The sequence below is a fragment of the Choristoneura fumiferana genome, chromosome 10, assembly GCF_025370935.1.
Source record: "Choristoneura fumiferana chromosome 10, NRCan_CFum_1, whole genome shotgun sequence".
NCBI classification, from domain to species: domain Eukaryota; kingdom Metazoa; phylum Arthropoda; class Insecta; order Lepidoptera; family Tortricidae; genus Choristoneura; species Choristoneura fumiferana.
This window is the reverse complement of record NC_133481.1, coordinates 11,206,616-11,228,168: the sequence shown is the minus strand read 5'-3', so window position 1 is coordinate 11,228,168 and position 21,553 is coordinate 11,206,616. Positions and strand designations below refer to the sequence as shown.

Below are 21,553 nucleotides of genomic sequence, written 5' to 3'. Positions count from 1 at the left end.
GTAAGTATAATTTTAAGCGAAACGGAGATAAATGTATTCTAGTATATTGTAAAAAACGAATATCAAAAATACGTTTAGTGGTAAAAATAAAGAAATCTCCCAATATCAGTGTTTCTTGTTGTGTTGGACGATGACGAGCTTGTTCCTTTCCTTGGTCACTTTGGCTACTGGCATGTTGGTAGCTGGCATTAATTGCCTCAGGTTCTGGCTGGGAATCACGGGAGCCTGTAAGAAGTCATTTTAATTAATATTATGCATCATAATATTCCTTTCACATGCAATTTTAACTACGTATAGGGTAAATCGTCAACTAGCCTCCACCTTTCAATAACTGGCCGCCTTATATTAAAAATGAATTCTATTCATGTGACCAGAACTCATTTTTGTATAAGGTGACCAGTTATTGAAGGCAGGCCAGTAATTGCCCCTTTATAGATATAGGTAACTAGAATTCATTATTAGTGTAAGGTGGCCAGTAATTGACGATTTGCCCTATCTTTACCATCTCAGCTTAGTAGAAAGATAATGAATAAAGCAAAAAAAAAAAATAATGTCTCTGTCCGCTTTTGTCAATATGCGCGCAATCAAAAACGCGAATTCCAATTTCCGCTTTTACGCGAACGGTTCTCTGCCTTTTTCCAACTCACGATTCCCAACTGTTTCATTTGCCAAACTGTTTCATCGCCCAGCTCACGAGTTTCTATGAAACCATGTTTTATTCGGAACCTAGCCTAACCCAACCTACTGTGTTCTATAAAAGCATAAGAAAATACATTGAGAAAAAAATTTGGTTTCGGAGAAAATTAATAGTTGGGAAATTAACTATTTGGCAAACAATAATTCGGCCCTGCCCCTGCTAGGCAAAAGAAATGTGGGCAGACCGCCTGCTTGATGGTCCGATGACATTGTGGAGACAGCAGGACCGGTCTGGAAGAGAGACAGATAGTCGATCTGGATGGAGAAAGGTTGAAGAGGCGTATGCCCAACGGTGGGCGAAAACGCGCTGAAGAAGAAGAAGAATTCTGCGAAAAAGCAGAACCCGCCATAAACTCATTATCATCATTTCGGCCTATATACGTGCCGCTGCTGGGCACAGGCCTCCTCTTAGAATGAGGAGAATTGAACCTATGTTCCCATGCGGGTCCAGTGCGGATTGAGAATTCGACACACACACCATTAAATTTTTTCACCGCTGTGTGGTATTTCCTCAGGATGTTTTACTTCACCGTAAAGCTCATGTGCAGTACTTAACTTAAAAAAATCAAAATGCAACTTACTGGAGGGCATCTGGCGATCTGCCTCATGCGATCCATCAACCGCATAGCGTCATCCGACGTTTCAGTATCCGTGGTCATGCCTAAGGAGAGCGCTCGCTCGGGATTGCCGCCCTCCAGGAATCTATGGACTGATTGGTATTGCCTGGAATAAAACAAAAGATCATAGTCGTTTTAGAAGGCTTTTTGGAGCTATTTATTTTCGCTTGCCAGTGTAGTTTTTCTAAATCCCACTAAGTAGCTTTGAGAAGTGATCTGATTCACTAAATCTAGCGCAATCATCAAAGGAGCCGATAAGGGTTTCGGATCCGCTTGGAGGATCTGACTCTTAAATCTCCAGATCTGGATTTAGGTACTTTACGTATGTATGTAAATACTTTATTGTACATAAAACACAAAATAATACAAAAAGAAAACAACAAAACCAAAAGAGTACAAAGGCGAACTTATCCCTAAAAGGGATCTTTTCAAGCTAACCTAAACTAGAAAGGAAAACTCAAAGATACACATCTCTATTATTCTTAAGGATCTTTAGGATAGTTGCCCCCGCACAAAGCAAAACCTCAGTCGTAGTTTAGTTATCGTAAGTACAGTCTAGGACCATAGGTCCGTATTGGTCAGTATAGGACCTATCGGCATTGTTACAGTCTATAGCGATATAATAGTATAGAATAGCCAAATCAAAATTATCTAGTATGGTACATAAAGCTTCAATAGTGGCCAATAGTGGTAGTAATTATAATCAAATTGGCTGACTGTACGGTCACGATCGTTAATTTGGGAATCATTTCGTGAAAAAGTCCTTTGAATTGTCATACAAAATGACAGATATTCGATATTAAGTGGGTCCCAAATTAACGATCGTGACGGTACTTACGATAATAGGATGACGTAAAATGACACAATGACAAGTTCCTGTGGGTGGTGGCCTAGGAATCAAATTGGTTGACTGCATGTGTGTCATTCACATTCATCATTCGAGCATTTTAATCGCCTCACTTTTGTAGTCACGCTTTTTGCGAGTTGGTTGTAGGTTTTCATAGCATTTTTGGTTATTTATTAGAAGTCCTTTACTTACTGATCTAAAGTAAAAACAGTATCAGAATATTCCGCCAGTTGTACAAAAATATATACAAGAAAGTGGTTCTGAAAAACGTTCTAGTCATTACTGGAGCCCATATCCCATACCCATATTCCCAACCTACTGATGTGGCAAAGGAAACTGCTGAAACGGAAAACTGAAAGGGAAATTGCGGAATTTTTCATATAGGAAAATTTCGGAAACTTCTCACAATTTGGTATGGGGATTGAAACTTCTCGTTTTCTTTTAAATTTCCTCTATTTCTTTTGAAAATTTTAGAAATTTCCGAAAACTTCCGAATTTTTGGAAAATTTCCGCAACTTGCACATCTGTATCCCACCCCATCTGCCATACCTGGTATGGGCATGTGCGCGGGCCTTCTGCGCATGTCGCCAAGCGGCGGCGGCGCGCGCGCGCCACGCAGCCGCCTCTTCCGCCGCCGCATTCGCGCCTGCCTCTAACGCCGCGCACGCGCTCCGGAGATCAACCACCTTGGAAACAAGACTCCTAAACTTTTAGAGCGTTTTCACATAAGCAGATTCGATACCGGTGTCGGACGCTCATATGACAATATATCTACACATAGTCTACTCGTAAACACGGTCGCTGATATGCCCGGAATACACGAGCCTAGTTTTTCAAGCCAGGATAGCAAGCTAGTGGAAGTAAGCTAGCAAGCTAGTGCGTCTATCTTCGTGTATACAAAACTAGCTTACTTCCAGGCTAGAAAGCTAGTGCTGAAGCCAGGATAGTTTTTATTAGCTTGCCGTTCTATTTTTTAAGCTAGTAGCGCCCCCCACCACTGATTTTGCTATCCTGGCTTGTGTAGCTTTGTGTGGCCGGCGAAGCCAGTATCCGTTCGGCTAGTGGATTGTTTTTTTTTACAACTGACAAGCTATCTAGCTTCCTGTCCTGGCTTGAAAAATATACGGTCGATATGTCAAGGTTATTTGCGCAATACATTGACGTGATGAATTTAAAATGCTGATACAGTATCAAGTAAAATATACTGAGCGGCAAAAAATCTGGCTCTCAAATATACATTTGAGGCGTTTACTGCATACGTAGTAATAAGTATTTTTGTATGTAGAGTGGGCCAAATTTTGTGCCGGTGAGTAAATGTTAACTATGTAAATTACACAATAAAAAAATCCGAATATTACATGTCTCTATTCCTCTTTGGTTTAGGTCACGTAATGGCGATCGCAATCGCGATCTCTTTCTATCCTCATTCTAAATATAGGATCACACCGTACAACATAAACACACAGTAAACAGTAGTATCATGCAGCAGTTTGACAAAAATAATCAATAAGAAATACAGAGCACATTATCTATTACCTTCTGGAAATATCTATAAAGAAGCGTCTTCATCTCATCATGCGGCAGTTTATCAAGCCGTGCCATTAACATCTGCTCGCCTCGGCTCTTCGAGTCGCGGTTATCTGGGCAGTCTGACAAAGACGCGGAAGGTGACCGCCCACAAATCAGATTGTTCTTGTACTCTATGGCCGTGTCTATCGCTTCTATAGCCTCTTCGCATTCTAGTATTTTGCGTTCCTGAAAAAAGTTTGAATTTATTAAGGGTCTTTCTCATATCGCAGATCGTCGCCTGCCTGACAAATTTAGCCAATTTTAATACTCCAAATTCTTTAAAATAAAATAAATGTGAAGTTAAAAACATCCCCTGTAAAAAGTGCAGATTCGCGGTATTTATGTATGATTTTTACGGAAATATTATGGACAACATCAAGGCACCGCTTATTTATGTTCATACCACTTAAAAATACCATATGGAAGAAGTAAGCATAGCTAACAAAACTAGACAACTGATTGGCAAAATTAGAGCTTTAATTTTCCATTTCTTATTATTCGCAAAATTCAAATGGTATTTTCTTATGTTGTGATTTCAAAAATTGGTGCTCTTTACTATTTTGAGTTTAATATTATGATTCTTACCTCAGAATCTGATAAAGATTTATATATTTTTCTTTTATGGCCTAAACTGCATCTCTGTTCATGCAAACATTCCCTTGTCTTCCTCAAATTTTTGATCTCTTTTCTTAGCATAAATTCTTTTTCTTTGGATAGTTGCAAGTTCTCCAAATCATTTGTTTTTTCTTTTAATATACTGTCCAATTGAGATATCCTATGCGTAAAGTGCTTTAATGAATGCACCTTCTTGTCTTTCACTTCAACAGAAGTTTCAGATAGTTCATCTAACTTCATTTTATCCTTAACTAATTCTACATCTAAAGTGTTCTTCCGCTTTTCGTCTTTTTTTATTTGTCGCTTTATTTGATCTATTTGTTTTTTATACGTTTTGAGACTAGTTTCATGTTTCCTAATTTCTCGAATATTATCTTGATCTATTGCACTTGATTCTTCACTGTCTTCTAATTGCTTTTCATATCGCTCTATAATAGCCTTACATTGCTGTAAGTGATGTATAAGTTTTGTATTATCTTTATCAACAATTAACTTAGATTGTGTAACTGCATAGTCTGCTTTAGCCTTGTTATACTGGTTTTTTGTGGCCATTTTGTCTGAATGTGGCTTATTTTGCGAATTGTGGCTCATTGCTCTGGAAAGATCATCTATCATTCTTTCTTTGGCTATGCAAAGGTTAATAAGTTCCTTCAACTGAGTCTGACTGCTTCCAATTTCTTTTGATAATTTTCTAGCTAAAACCTGTTTCTGGGAATACTTCTCTTTTGTCAATTTATATTTCTTACATATCTCTACAGTCTTTGGGGAATCAATCATTTTGAGCAATTCTCTTTCAATCAGCTTTGGTTCAGGATCAAGATCATTTTTATGAGATTCAATAAGTATTTTCTGAGATTCTGGTGAAATTGCTTTTGCTGCTACTTTTCTTAGTAACTCTAATTCTGTTCCTGATAAACTTTCACCTGGTTGGATGGTTCTTCTTCGCCCAGAGTTTGATTGTGAAGTCATAATGGGCAGTGATTGTGATCCACTTGTTTCTGATATTGTGATATCATCTGAGTCTATATGATTCAAGTATTCTTCACATCTCTCTGCAAATAGCTGGTCATTTTTCTCTCTAAAATACTCCATGAATTTATCAAGCTTGTCTTGAAACACAGTATCTGAGTCACTGCCTTCTGAGTCTGATTCAGTGTCAGATTCACTGGGTTCACTGGGTTCTGTGTCTTCAGCGATTCTTGGTAAACCCTGCTTCAGACCAACATCTTTGTTATCAGATCTTACATCACTATTCAAACACTCATCACATTCAGCTTTCAAGAATAACCATTCACTAACTTGATTCATGTCATTTTCTGATAGAGACTTAGATTGTAATATTTTGTTGAACAGCCCCTCTGCATTAGATACAAGTTTGATCCATTGTGTGGTAGCAAATTGTAGATTAAAATTGTTATCTGCTAATGGCAGCATTGCTTTATCATTGTATACTGGAGTGTTGTTGTCAGCAAATAAGTTGACTGTGACAAAGTTTTTGATTCCTCTACAGCATAAGCATAAGTTTAATATCTTCAATGTGTCCTGATAGTCTTCAGGTTCAGTGCTTGTGCAACCAATGACCCACGTGAATGCTCGACCACCAAATGAGTCTCGGAGCATGGCTGTCAGAATGCATTGGTCATAATTTATTTGTTTAGGTGGGTTTCCTGCTAATAGTTCCTTGATAATGTTTTCTAAGGCAAATAAACCTTGTTCAGGGTAAGCAGCTAGGTCACAGAAGCTGGCAGTTGACATTCTGTGATTGAGGACACCATTGGTACCAACCCACTTCTGTTCCATGCTAACAGTAAAGACTGTGTGATTGTTTCCTTGGCAACGCTGCCTCCATCCTAACTGTAAGTACTGAAAGGCTTCTTCTACATTGCAACACCTCACTAATCCTGCCCCAAGCACATCAAATATATTATTGTTCACAACTTGCATCCAGGTTAAGTGCAGTATGTACTCTCTTTCTGGCATCTGATTTAATTTGTGGAATATCTCAGTAAGGAATCTTGGTATAATTCCTTGATCACACTCACTGTGTATGCACTCAAAACCTGCAAAAGATTTGTTATATTATATTAATAAAATAAAAAAGAAACACTGACTCAAACCCACGTAGATTAGATGTTCATTGATAATTATCTTGTAAATATCGGATAATTATCTGGTTATTATGCAACAATACCACATATGTATATGCAATGAAAAAAAAATTAAATACTATATAACCCGCAAAAGGATAAATGTAAAGGCTTCATGTTATATCATAATATGCAGGTTTGGACATTATTATTATTGATAATTATGCTCTACAACCCTGCTGACGATGAAGGTGACGGTCAATGTACACAAAAGACAATAGATTTTTGATATAGTTCATGCTAAAAGTCAATGCATTCCTGATATAGTCACAAGCAGATTAATGAAGTAGTGAGTACAGCATACCTGGCCCAAATAAAGTGTAAGTCTTTCCAGTCTTGGGTTGGCCGAAAACGACGACAGATGTATCGCAGCCATCGAGAAAACAGTTGATTTGTGGTATCATAAACGAATTAAATAGGTGTGCTTGAGTACAATCCACTGGTAAAGCTCTGTTCACGTGAAATGTTTGGCCACTTTCTGTTATCACAATTTGCGTCACTGGGTTGCTAAATATACACTGCGAAGAGTCCACAAGACTCGGTGGTTTTAACCGCACAGCTATTTGCACAGGAATCTCCATGATAATCTATATTTTTTACGGAAGTAACCAACTTCAACTATCGAAGCTATTATTTATTGTTTATCTTCGACGACATAGGTTCTATTTACTATGCCAGAATTATAAATAACCCCTTTCTAAAATGCCTTGATTAGATACAATAATAGCTAATTTCTCACAATAAAGCCATTGTTATGTATCAGGAAATGGTTATGAAAATCGCACCAAATCAAACTCGTACTCGTTTGTTTTGTTTGATTGGTTTGATTATCCATTCCATTCCATGAATTATTCCGAGCGGGCGAGTAAAACTTCGACTGCGAGTACGACGTCTCCACTCTCCGACTTCAGTATATGTATAAAGTACTCTGTGGTCTCCGACCACAGACAGAACAGAACAAACTAGCTAGACTAGGACAGACAGACCAAAAAGAACATAACCCACTACGTTTTAAGAGGCGGAACTGCGGGTCTCCCTAACTAGCGCTAGCGAATGGAATCGAGTTTGTGTTTGTATTGAGTTTGCATGGCAAACCATTGGCAAACCATTACCAACATGTACGCCAAAGATCCGTCAAACGTCAAAGAACAATACTACCAACATAACAGACTTAAATAGTGAAGCATGCTAAACGCTTGTTTTTTATCGATATCGATAAAATGGTGAGGGTTGAAATATAGGCTCAGGTCAACAATTTTTGTAATCAAAATTACGTATGTTATAGTGTAGGACTTAAATGTGGACCCAAAATAAAATACAAGTTTTCAGTTGATTTCCTTTATTTTTTCAAAGCTCTGTTTTAAAAGTGATCTTTGCGTATATATTTTTGATATGTAATTTTTCTATGGAAACATACACCCAAATCTTCCTTTCCCACTAGTTTGAGCCCTGTATTGCATCTGAAAACATTTTTATCGTTAAAACAGAGGTACATCTTTTTTTAATTTACGGTTAAAATCTTATATAATCACTAAACTCAAACAAAGTTGACATTATTTTTACAGGCTGTGTGTATCTTGTCTACCCATGATCATGATACTTGCAACTGCGTCGAAATATCGGAAGTTTGAAAATGCCAATAATTATGGTCATATTGCATGCAAGTTGTCATAAAATTCCGCTTCTTTCTTCTTCTTATGTAAAGTAATATTAGTTGCACTGATAAAAAATAAGCCTACAGTTATCGATAGTTGTAGTACACATCCCTAGTAGTAGATATTAAATATCTAATTTCCTTTGATTATTTAGCTTATGATAAGGATATTAAATATCTATTTTCCTTTGATTATTTAGATTGCTGCTACAAAATATGGCTTTTTTTGTACATAATAATTTTGTTGTCTTGTGTTGTGAATAAATGTATTTTCTTTCTTTCTTTCTTTCTTTCTTTCTAAAAGTATAAGGCAATTCTTACCGGTTTTCGTCAAAGGGAAATGTAGCCATAAAATCATTTTTTCGTGATTATTTTTATTTATTTATTTATTGTGAAACAAACAGTCATATACAGATATTCATTACAGGTTAACTTAGTAAATTTAGTAAAATAGTTATGTCGACTAGTTCGACTTCCACAAATTTCACATGTTATAAACCGTATTTTCGGTGCCAATTTCACAAAATATGCTTACGTCAGTCACATGTCACTACTTTAGAAAACAATTAAGACTAACTTACATAGAAATCTAAAGAAATTAACAGAAATTAACGAAGAAAGTATGCGAGCCGCAATCACAAGCTAAGCAACATGGCTGACATGACAGTTGACTTGACAGATAAACTGTACTGACGTTTTAGTTTATTATGGTAATGGTTTGCCTTCTTGGTTCCTAGTTGCGCGAGACTGAGACAGACTGGCTGTGACAGACCAGACTTTTACATTTTATTTCGATGGCGACTTCGTAGTAATTACGTTCTGAAATTGGAAGTGTTAGACTTAGACATAAACCACCATTCTATCGATATCACTCACCATTTTATCGATATCGATAAAAAACGCAAGGGTTTAGCATGTTACACTTTGTAAGTCTGTTATGTTGGTAGTATTGTTCTTTGACGTTTGACGGATCTTTGGCGTACATATTGGTAATGGTTTGCCATGCAAACTCAAAACAAACTCGATTCCATTCGCTAGTATGGGAGTCCCGCCTCTTTAAACGTAGTGGTTATATTCTCTTTGCGATAAAGCTCAATTTTTTCAGCTTTACCGCTATATGTCACGTGACAAGATTTGACGCTCGAAACGGGCTACTACGAAACTCGAAGATCGTGTCGTGCGGTCCCTCTGACACATTATTTAATTCGAGAGTGAGAGGGACGGTACGATACGAACTTCGATTTTCGTAGTAGCCCAGCAGTGACCGCACTTTGCACGCATGGGCACGGTGACACAAACACAAGCAATTAAAGGGTTGTGACAATATAAACTTGGATCGATTTATTGCGATTCTCGATTAAATATGCTAAGGGTGTGTGATCGATTTTATTAGTGATAGTTTATATTTTTAACTAGTATTTACCTGCGGCTTCACCCGCGTAGCAAGTGTTTTTGCTTGTGTATCGGGTTCTCACAAACCATGTGGCCTTCTTTGGCACTATATCAAAAGTAATAACGGTAAAAAAATAACAAAAACCGTCATAACAAAATTGAATAACAAAGTAATAGTTAAAAATATACCAACACTCGATACCAAGACGCATTTAAGGACCTTTGCTCTCGTACTAATTGACAGATGATGCGAATCAAACGATTTGACAAGATTGTGGAATCGATTCGGGCGATAAGCAAAGTCAAGCTCTATTGAAATAGAGTTCCGTTTTACGCGATGAAAGTTGACGAGATAAATATTTATCTTTTTAGTTTTAAAACATAATAATATATTTTCAAGTGCTTTTTGTTTATTATTACGAAATCTTTTAAGCTAAAGAGATATTTTTTTGTTCTTTCGGGATTCAAGTATATTTTTTTTAATAAATTATTAGCCTGAAACGTTCATGGCGTGGAATGGAAAAAACGCAAGTGTCACACCGTACCTGTCTGTCAGTAGTGTCAGTGTCAGTCAGTCAGACAGCGCCTTCACTCACATCAGTGTCATCTGGCTGGCATGCTTCGGCTTCGCTGTCAAATCGAATAAATTTTCAATCCTCGTTCGTTCCTCGTCTCGTACGTATCAAGTAGATATCAGTGTTATCCCGGCCTTCTTATCATAGCGTAGCACCGAAATCTCGCAAACTTTTATTAATTAGTTATCAGATGAATTTTTGATAACACACATTTCAAACGTAAATCACCGAAAACGTGATTGCTCTACCAAAGGAACACAATTTGTTTTAAGTTAGAGTGATCTAATAAAATGGAAATGGATACAATCGGTGATCAAGATATAGGCCACGTACCAAAGTATGGCCTTAAACTAGCCTTAAACCATGAATTTCCTGTGCAAAGCAAGCAAATTATCATACCAAGACCTAAGCAGATATTTGAAATGATGCCTCTTACAACTAGGTAAGTGCTGACAAATATTTTATTATAAATTAGAGGATTTTTTTTCTCAATAACATTCTTGTATGCCTATATTTTTATTTATTACATTTCAGATATTTGGGATATTATTTTAACAAAAAAATGCACAAAAAGAAGCCTATTATGAATTACATTCATATGATTTCTGCACAAAGAATGTATGGTAAGCTTATAATATAAGATTAATATTTTAAAAATGGATAGAAAGTAAATAATAATCTTATTTCAGATAACTAGGTAGGGGAGATAGGGGAGGGATTGGCACTTTTTCACATAGTTAATTATTAAAAATCAAATTATCAATATAATCAACATTTATTGCCAAGATGAGTTGCACAATATATTTTATTTATTAGTCTACAAATTATAATCAGTCGCTAAGTTATAACAAGATGTCAATTGTGCCCAAAGCTCCCTATGGTGGGGAGGTTCAGGCACCCCCTGTGGGAGGTTTGGGCATGACATATAAAATACCCAATATTCATAAAATTAACCAAATTGTATCTAAATCTAAATCACAACAGTAATTACCAGAGTAAATGTATTTAAATATTTAACATTTTTATTTAACTAAGACTGGTTATTACCCATAAAAGTTTATGGAATGCATAGTTAGACCTACCTCGTTTGGTATTATTGGTTGCTTTTGGTTTTGACAGTTGAGTTTTAATATAATTTAGAGGGACGCTGGCTATGTTGTCTATTTCAGGAAATAGAAATGTTTCGCATCTTGCTCAGTCTTCTAAAGAGCAATGGGCATGCCCAAACCTCCCTCAAAACAAGTGGCCATTGCTCCTGCATATTAATTCAACTTATATTCTCGTAAAAAAATTTGGTTAGATATTCTAGCATGATGTTTGCAAACTAATTTATATGTTACCATGTATATGTCGGCGGCCGATCGTAAAATCCGCCAGATCACGAAATTCCTAGGCATATAGTGAAATGCCGCCATTTCAGGAATTGGCTAATTCACATAAAAAGAACGGAGCTGATGTTCAAAAGCTTCTTTTGCACTTCTATTTTGAATTCAATCACTATTTTCGGTTTAAAGATCATTTTGTTGCGACGCCGACATTTTTCACGCGCTAAACAAACACGGCTGGTCAGCTGGTCATGGCCGCCATTGCATACGCAGCGCCACCAGTGGCCAAAAATGAAACTATTTTACGATGTGCCCGGTATAGAGCTAGGAATATCGACGAATGCGTTGCTCTAATCGATCTGCCGTATTATTTCTCAGGCACATCGTGATATGCCTGGCCAACGTTTAGGCATATCATGAAATGGCGGCGTTTCACGATATGCCTAGGAATTTCGTGATCTGGCGGATTTTACGATCGGCCGCCGACATATACAATGAAAAAAATAACCTTCGGCTGGTTCTTCATTTATTACTTTAAAATCACAACAAAATACTTACATTGACCGGTGTCTAATATAAAAATGCTTCTGTATTTAACAACTCAACTAAATGACAGCTAGTCTATAGGTGAACAGTGTCGGCAATGGGTAAACAGTTTAGTTACTAAACTTCCAAAATAGGGAAATAAAAAAATCTATATTTAAATTGGAATAAATGGGGGTGCCCATGTCTCCCGACTGCCCATCCCTCCCCTATCTCCCCTACTTAGTTACTTTATCCAGTAAATAATTAAAATCTCAATTCTTAAATCTGCTTTTTACTCTGATCAAAATAACTAATAATTAAAATAATATTTTAAATACCTACTACTGTTTATGCAAATTCATTTACAGTTCACATTTACATGATAATTATTTATTTAAAAAATATTTTTAACTTAGTTTATTTTGGAATGGAATTTATTTGAATGAGAAGACAAAATTAAGCATAAACTCAATCTAAAATAAAAACTAATGCCACAGAAGGTAATAAAATTATAATTATTTTAAATTAGTAGTAGTTTAAATTTATTTTGTATTCCATTATGATTTATTTCTAACAAAATTAAGCAGGAAGATACTAAGCTTTGGCATAAATGTATGCAAAGATTTTGTATCTTTCTTTATTTTTATTTAGTAAATAATTATTTTTAGTAGTAGAGGTAAGACTAGAATACATTCTGTTACTTATTTTTGCATGTACTGAAGGACTTGCTGAAATCATGGTGAAAGTTAGCTAGCCAGTAAAAAAAATATGAAAAAGAGATGCATCTCAAAACCTGAAAACATGGATGTTTTAAATAATTTATTATAGATCCATGTTAACGAATTTAACATTCAGTTATTTAAACATTTTCATCCTCATTTTAAAACCCAAACCAGCATTTGGCTTTATTTTGTTTTGTTTTAGTGAGATCAATTATGCTATCCTTAAAAATGATTTCCATGTTTTTATCTTATACTACTAACAAGTGAATAAACACAACATTTTTAATATTTTATAATAATTATATTGTGTTTAAATCTTAATGCATGTTTTATCTTTAAGTGAAATATATTTCCTTTTGAAATCAATAGTGTTTTCATACTGAAATGTTATTAAAAACCGGTCAAGAGCGTGTCGGACAGGCCAAAGATAGGGTTCCACAGCTGTTACGGAAAAATCAAGTAGCCTAATATTTTTCTAAGAATTTTGTATTTTGTACCGAATCTTCCAAGTTTAGGTATGATATTCACTTTTAAACTACTATTAATTCTCAAGCAAACTTAGCCGTTATAGTATTCCTTGTAAATTTGATATACATTATGTCATCATCATCAATTCATCATGAATATTTGAAAAATTTTCAAACCAACTGAAATCGTCTTCATAATTCCCCAATGATTTTACAAGACCTATCCAATGATACCGTGCACAATAGGGTAAGTTGAGATAAAAAAATTACCCCCACTTTATGTCTATGGTCTATTACCCAAAAATTTTTTTTTCTTTTTTTTTCTTTTGCCGGCATAGTTTAGCACTGATAGTCTTTGAGCATAGCCACAGTCGGACGGATAGATAGGCATGGCGAAACTATAATAGTTTCTTTTTTGCCATTTTGGCTACGGAACCCTAAAAAGCGTGAATCATTTACATATGTAAATAACATATTCAATCTTGTTAAAAGATAGAGGCAAGGCCTGGATTGGGATTTAAATGAACTGCTAAATTATATTGTTCTATTAAAAAAAATGTTTTTAGGTTGTCCCATTGGAGGTATTGGCGGTGGTACAATAGGAAGAGGATTCAAAGGGGAATTCTGTCGTTTCCAGCTCTATCCAGGCATTTACGAATATATCACTGTCCCAGAATGTCAATTCATTGTCAATATTCGAAATGCAAACAACGAAACCATTTTCCAGTCTGTCTTATCTACATACAAGTGAGTGGAATTTGGAATGTCCTGTCCATCAATACTAATGCCTGATTCACATTATTCCAGTAAAACCGTTCCAGTAGCATGACACTGCGGTGCTCGATCGATCTTGTGTAACTCGTTTGGATTGTGACCCCGCAATGTATCCCAACTGGCACAACTTTACTGGAATAATGTGAACCGAGCATATCAGCCGGCACAATTGCTAATTATCAGTAATTAATATTTGATTAATGTAATTAAATAATAATAACTTCAGTTAATGCTGCATGTGTTGATTATCAGCAGTTGCTCAGTTATCTTATAAATTCTTCTCAACTTTTTTTTGCAACGGGAGAACTAGTTCGTAAATATAAAGGTGTCCCCTGAATCCCTGTGTTTCCTAACTTTGGTTTTAACTCTTAAACTGTGATTTACAGATTGCTGTTTCCTTTTAATAAGTTACAATATGAATGACTGATTCTTTATGTACGAGTATGTCAAGTAAACACAAGACTTTATAGAGATACTGTTTATGATGAACACTTCTAAGAGTATCTTTCCATAACACAATGGAATATAAAGTTTAAAAAATGACATTTAATATGTACAACTTTTCGGTCCACCAAACTTTTTCTAACTGATGTATTGCTTAAGACCTAGACAAGTCGTAAGTTTGTGATTTTGGAAATAATTTAAGCTTATTTTAATGGTTTTATTAAATAATTTGCACTTTATTAATATGTCTGGGAGCTTAATCACAACTACTATTTATTACAAAAATTACCTCCACGTTTCGACCACGTTGCATCGGCCGTCATCGTTAAGTCCAGAGATGTATTAGTTATGAGTGACAATAATTTTATTTGTGTTTAATAAAGTACGCCAAGACTCACGAGCTTAAAGAGGGCGAGGTTTTTAATTACACTTTTTAATTTCTAGAAAACCTAAAAAAGCACCAGCGACGTGGGAATGGAATCTGAATGGAGCAGACTGCCAATACACGGCCCTGTATCCCAGAGCATGGACTACCTACGACCTCTCTAAGTATGGGGTTAAGCTGGTGTGTCGGCAAATATCGCCTGTGATACCACATAATTATAAGGTTAGTCTTCTAATTAATTAAATATCGAGGGATGATTAATATCAATTCATCTAAATACATAGTTGAGAGTTGCGGGCAACGTCGTTCATTGTGGTGTTCTAATGAGCGAGGCCTTTGTTCTGCAGTGGACGTCTTCCGGCTGATGATGATGATGATCTCACTAGTCCCAAACTTGTGTAATGCCATTTGTATGCTATTAAGTGTTGTCTTCATTTCCAATTGTGGTAGAGTCACCAGCACCAATATCTGACACAACTCTATTTCTATGGCGGGTAGGACGTGTCAGATATTTCTGTACGTTCCGCTCTGTGGCAGATATTAATGCAAGTGACTGTACGGTCAGCATCTAAAGTAGCTGCATACTTTTGTACTTTGTCGTTTTACAGCAATATACTTAACACCATACAAATTTGACAAAGTTGAATCTAATGTAATATAAATTCAGGAGTAGAAAATACTATCTCTCAACAAGGTGTGTTCTGGAAGTGATGATATTTCATAAATTGCAAAAAACTTTCTCTTTTACAACAACTGGAATTATTAACTTGGTTATCCATTTAACTCAATGACTTGACATTCTGGTTTCTTGATTAAGAAACAAGCAAACTATTTGCTTCAGAATGACTTTCTTTGTAAACTACCTACCTACTACGCTATTACTGATGTGCAGTCAGCAGCAGAAGTGGATAAACGGTTACGGTGCTCAAGCTTATATATACACGACTCTTCTGTCAAGATCATACGAGTGCTTAGATCGTATTGAGCACTACAACCGCTCATCAACTTTGCTGCTGACTGTACCTACTTCCAAATATTTTTTTCACCTCTCATGTTCGTAAAGTTTTTGTTTATGCTGGATCTAGGCGACATAAAATGACTTTTTGTTTTCTAGTGCATAAAGTTAAATCTTCGTCTTAAGACCAAGGCAATCATGTGTAAAAAACCACAAACAAAAAAGTTTCTACATATTTTTTTAAATAATTTTTAATTTACATAAAACTATAAATCAATCAAATCAATCAAAATAAATCAATATAACTAAAAACTGCATGAACAATAAAAGGTAAATACTAAGTGAAAAATTGTTTCCACTGTTGCTATTTCATTGAAAAGCAGAGTGTAAAACTCGAGCATTAAACCCATTCTCCCCTCGACGTATCTATCCACCCTCACCGGTCCAGCTATATGAACTCCTCGGGTAAAATGGCTCGTTTTATACTCTTGTTGTAGATACAGCCACCAGCATCAATATCTGACACAACAAGCGTGCATATATATCTGATACGACTCTATTTCTAGGGCCGGAAGGACGTGTCAGATATTTTTGCACGCTCCGCTGTGGCAGATATTAATGCTGGTGACTGTACAATCTACTATTTAGTCTCCGTCAAATACCTATACTTCAAAATGACCTTAGGTTAACGAAATAAACAACCGCCCGCAATTTGCATTGATGAAAGTCGGTCGACCTGAGTCGGCAGCACAGCATACCTATTATAGTAAAAATAATTGCCTGCCTACTCGTAATAGTAACGATATAAAGTTAATTTCAATGAAATTCATACATGGGGTTGTAGGTAGGTTCATTGTAACCGAGTGGCATATAGAAATACATCTTAGTATATCACTTTTTATGAGCTGAGCTACACATAAAGCTAGTTTCTTGTGTTACAGGACGTTTTCACGTCGATTTAGCTATACGTCCTCATTATTTATTTGATTGGTTTATTGTCTCCGTATAATGAAAAAGGAATAAATATTTTCATACAACCCATTCCACACCGTGTATTCAAAGTTTGTATGAGTTTTTGAAGTAACATGCACAAATTACGAGCAGAAAATTTGTTGTACAGATGTCTTAACTGTATATTAACAATATTTAATAACCTAACCAACTTAATGAAGCAAATAACTCCCGATATTCATTTTTAAAGTTCAAAGTTGAATCAACCAAACGGCCGAACCGATTTTAATGAAACATAGCTAAAAACCAACGCAAAGAAACTCACTTGCACGAAAAAAAAAAACCTCATCGAAACCAGTCCATCCGTTTGAGAGCTACGATGTCACAAACAGACAGACACAAACAGACATTGGCGTAAAATTTATTACACTATTATTTTTGCGTCGGGGTTAAAAATGCAACGAAAATCATATCTAACGATGAATAAACGTAAATCGCCCTCTCTAAGGAAGTAAATCGAAATGACAGCTTTCCAAGCACCTTCCTATCCTTTATCCTTTTTTTAAAGTTACGTTTAACTTGAAATATTGGTCACATCTTCGTTAACGGCGATACATACATTCATTCGTAACAATCACATTAATTAGTACTACATTCTTACTCAATGGAATTGCTCCACTCTTCAATTTGTGGAGGTACTATACTCAATCAACTCCCGCTTTGTCGCTTAAGGTAGACCTAAATAATGCATTTATGATCATTGTGGTATTAAAAAAAACTTTTATATGAATACATGACTTCTTAGTTATACATTCTTATTAATTTCCTGGGCGATCGAGCTCTGCTCAGAGTTAATATATTTTTTGATAATACAGTTACATACAGTTAGGCTTGAATCAGAATTATCCAAGGACTGTGCGTTAGAAGAAACTTCAGTTCTAATCAGACATGTTAAGTTAATGTTAATTTACAATTAGTAGCACAAAGGGTATCTGTACAGCTATGAATCATGAATTACTGCAATTAAGTAGATCTTTCAGTGGTCTATTTTTAACTTCTACCGCGAACTTATTAAAAGTACAGTATGCTGGCTGGTAACCAGTCAGTGGCCTCCATCCATCACGGGGGCAAAGCCGCGGGCACAAGCTAGTGTGACTTAGAAATTGTTTTATGCGATTTCTCACTGCCAGTTTATCAGAGAATCGGCAAGGTCTTGATAAGAATTATGCAATAACATATACGAGTAGGTACCTAACAATAATCTCATAGTTTATTTCAGGCTATTACCAATAATTATTTCTTTAACGCTTTTTACAATTCCTAGTTTAAATACCGGACTATTTTCATTAATCAGCGTGGTGTACTAAAACGATGGTTTTTCTCTAACTTTGGATCCAAAGGTCCAGTCCAAAAAGGTACCTCTTTGGCCCCAACTTATAGTAATTTTTCTCTCTTTTTCTATTTATGTTTTTACTGTGTTTTTGTTGTGATGTAGTGTGTTTTTTTATGTCAACAAATGTTGTAAGTTTGAGTTTGTCATATTTAGGGAAGGGGTTCTGGTGATTGGCAACACAAACAAAATAATTGCGATGTTTACCTATAGTAGACGAGATACCCTAAAGCGCTCTGTTGTATTATTTATGCGATAAACGCTGCGTTAAACGCAATGCGTTTGACCACTTCAATGTGCATCAGAGATATTCCCTTAATTACCGAACATTGTCCTACGCGGTGAGCCCAGCGACAAGCGCATGTTTGGTAGGTAATTGGACTATCTGATACAAATTGATGTGCGTCAAACGCATTGTTCTTAACGCAGCGTTTATCGCATAAAACAACCGTGCCCTTAGTTTTCGGTTACAAAATACGTCTCGATCGCGTTCGCGTTAAAATCTAAATTTTTATGGAAACACGAACATCACAAACGTTCCGCTAGAGGCGCTGTTCGTGTTTCCATATAAATTGAGATTTTAACGCGAACGCGATCGAGACGTATTTCGTAACCGAAACGTTACACTAAGGGTACCGAGCGCTTACGACACGACTACGTCTTAAATCCTACATAACATACTAAATGACACCACATGACATTGTAATACTACATTCTCGCAAATAAATTTATGATTATGATTATGATAATGTGACGTAAAAGTTATAAAATACTTACCTACCATATTTTATGTTAGTAAAATTTGCAGTCAAAGACACACGGGAAGTTTTAGAGATTTTTACTAGCCCATCGACTGAAGTAGGAAGATAAGATTATTGTAATCGCGGTCATAGGCAGTATAGGCAAGGCACTTGTCGAGTGCTACGTAATCGTAAATTTAGGGCTACTTGTTTATTTAATATACATAAGTGGCGAATACAGGAAGTGGACTATCTTTTTTTAAGAAAAATAGTTTCATCATATCGTCCACGACAGCACGTGATTTTGTGGCAGATAATAACAGTTTTCAAGTCAAAGTATCGTTTATCGAAATTGAGTTTCTTACATTTTGCACGCTACGCTAAATTCTCACTTTCTGACAAGGTCGAAAGTCGAAAGAAAAATAAAATAATGTAACTGTCACGGATTGCGCTAAGGCGGATTGCGATAGATTGTCTATTTCCCTCGTCTGGGGCTCGTATAGTTGGAATCACAATTATATCGTAGCTGTCTACATACATACATATTGAAAAATATCTGAACTTTCGGAATATTGCGCGTGTTCATGTCGACAGGTCTACCGCGCGGCGCGGCGATGGACTATATGACACCGATCACAAAAACTATAATTTTTAGGGTTCCGTACCCAAAGGGTGCCAACTCCGCTGTCTACCGTCCATTTGTCACAGGGCTCTATCTTTTGAGTCGTTATAGTTAGACACTTGAAATTTTCACAGATTATGTTTTACTGTGGCCGCTATAACAACAAATACTAAAAACGGAATAAAATAAATATTTAAGGGGGCTCCCATATAACAAACGTGATTGTTTTGCCGTTTTTTTGCTTGATATTAATAACGGCAACAGGTAGACGCTTGAAATATTCACAGTTGTATAATTACTTTAAACATAAATAATTAAATTAAAATAAATATTTAAGGGGCCTCCCATACAACAAACTTAATTTTTTGCCGTTATTTTGCTAATGTCTAATGTTGTATAGATATTGGTACGGAACCCTTCGTGCGCGAGCCCGACTCACACTTAGCCGGTTTTTTAAATTATTTTGTTCCCCATTAGTATTAAGCGTGCTTGGATGTTCGTAACTTATCACGCAATAACTAGTTAACGGATTTAGATGAAACTTGGCGTTCTGGATTAAGTCATAGAATACTTACTATCCCGGTTATGCGTTCCCGTGGCATAATATTTTAGCTTTTAACAAGAAAAGAGGGCGCTTTAGAGCACGGAGAGTATCTCAGTTTTCAAAATGACGACGTCTGTCGTCAATAGGTGGCATTGTCTGAGCGTACTTGTGGTTTAAAAATGTTACCTTACCATTTAACAACCGGATAGCGAAGTGGTTAGGGAACTTTAGGTACTACGAAGCTTGAGGTCGCAGGTTCGACCCCCGATCGGGGCAGATATTTGTATGAAAAATACAAATGTTTGTTCCCGAATCTTAGGTGTTTAATATGTGTTTATTGCTTAAGAAGGAATCTATCTATTTAAGTATATTTATCCGCTCTATTTAAGTATATTTAGCTTTCTTACTTTGGGTCTAGATCGATTGGTGTCTAAGTGTCCTGTGATATTTATTTGTTTTTCAAGGAAAGCTGTAGGATTGTAAATTTTTCTCGTCGTATTTCTAACGCGGGTCAAGCCGGAGGGTAAAGCTAGTCTACTATAATTGCAGGACAGCAGTCTTCCATGTGCAGTATTCGTGTTCTCAGCTACCAACGTTAGCAACGAGCCACGGCACGTGAGCATCACTCAAACATGGACCGAAATAGTCTTTCGTTCGAATAAGAAAAACATAGGTGAGTAACTATTGCAATCTCTTTTTTAATAAATTTTAATACCAACATTTTCCTTTTTTACCACTTGACAGTCCGGAGCGCGCGACCAATATGCCTCAAACCGTCCGGGTTTTTATCGACGGACGAATCGCGCTGAGTGTCCACAATTTTTTAACTACAAGGTTTTGAATAAAGAAGAAATAGTGAGGCTTAAATTAAATTTTACTCATTCAAATACTGTTTATAAAACAATAGCATGTAATTTATGATTTATTCACAAAATCAAGGTTAAACTTTACGACACTAAAGTATCCACCAACGGTTTCAAGCATTTTGGTTTTGGATACCATGGTATCGTCGGACTGTCAAGTGGTTATAACATAAGTTTGCCCTTGTACAGTTACCCACACCAATATCTGACACAAAAAGCGCACATAAATATCTGATACGACTCTATTTTTAGGGCCGGTCCGGTAGGACCTGTCAGACATTTTTGAACGCTCCGCTATGTTAGATATTAATGCAAGTGACTGTACAGTCACGCACGAACCTGGTTTGCAGAGCCACTTGCCACTGTTTAAAATATTTTGACCATATCTTTTTAAAAGAAAAATCGGCTATACATGTAGACATTGACAGTAAAAGTCATTAGGTGTTGTCCTAGTAACTACGATAGACGCTAACGAGGGAATTTCTCCCATTAAACTCTTCAAATTCAAATTAATTTATTGTCTTTAGGTAAAATACTTAAAAAAGACCCACTTTGCATAATATAAGTATTGCACATGTATAGCCGTTACCTGCGATTCATCTAAATCGGTTCAATAAATAAGACGTGATGAAGTAACAAACAAGCAAACAAACAGACTTACAAACCATTTGTAATATTAGTAGGATATGGAACTTAAGCCATATTAACCTCAAAAAATAAATATATTTATAAAT

The 21,553-nt window shown here is 36.0% G+C and overlaps 2 protein-coding genes across 2 annotated transcripts in view; one reads left to right on the top strand and one right to left on the bottom strand.

The window, feature by feature from the left end:
- Positions 1–72: 72 nt before the first annotated feature.
- Positions 73–7,419, bottom strand: cos (kinesin-like protein costa). Its single transcript, XM_074093498.1, has 6 exons — positions 6,796–7,419; positions 4,315–6,404; positions 3,697–3,915; positions 2,710–2,846; positions 1,278–1,419; positions 73–225 (listed from the first exon to the last, which is right to left on the bottom strand). Exons 1-6 carry the CDS (start codon positions 7,070–7,072, stop codon positions 106–108), a joined length of 2,985 nt encoding a protein of 994 aa, XP_073949599.1. The 5' UTR covers positions 7,073–7,419; the 3' UTR covers positions 73–105.
- Positions 7,420–10,117: 2,698 nt separating this feature from the next.
- The window catches only part of LOC141431756 (non-lysosomal glucosylceramidase-like), a 17,268-nt gene continuing 5,832 nt past the window's right edge, over positions 10,118–21,553 (top strand). The window contains exons 1-5 of the mRNA XM_074092933.1: positions 10,118–10,554; positions 10,647–10,735; positions 13,718–13,898; positions 14,814–14,976; positions 20,506–20,629. Coding sequence (XP_073949034.1) covers positions 10,403–10,554; positions 10,647–10,735; positions 13,718–13,898; positions 14,814–14,976; positions 20,506–20,629 — 709 coding nt within the window. The 5' untranslated portion in view covers positions 10,118–10,402. The remainder of the gene's footprint in view (positions 10,555–10,646; positions 10,736–13,717; positions 13,899–14,813; positions 14,977–20,505; positions 20,630–21,553) is intronic.

Excerpts from the sequence above, each read along its gene's own strand:
- cos (XM_074093498.1), bottom strand. The coding sequence starts at position 7,072 with ATGGAGATTCCTGTGCAAATAGCTGTGCGGTTAAAACCACCGAGTCTT. Across the intron at positions 2,847-3,696 it reads TTTATAGATATTTCCAGAAG|GTGGTTGATCTCCGGAGCGC; the intron begins GTAATAGATAAT and ends CTTGTTTCCAAG. Across the intron at positions 226-1,277 it reads AGATCGCCAGATGCCCTCCA|GCTCCCGTGATTCCCAGCCA; the intron begins GTAAGTTGCATT and ends GACTTCTTACAG.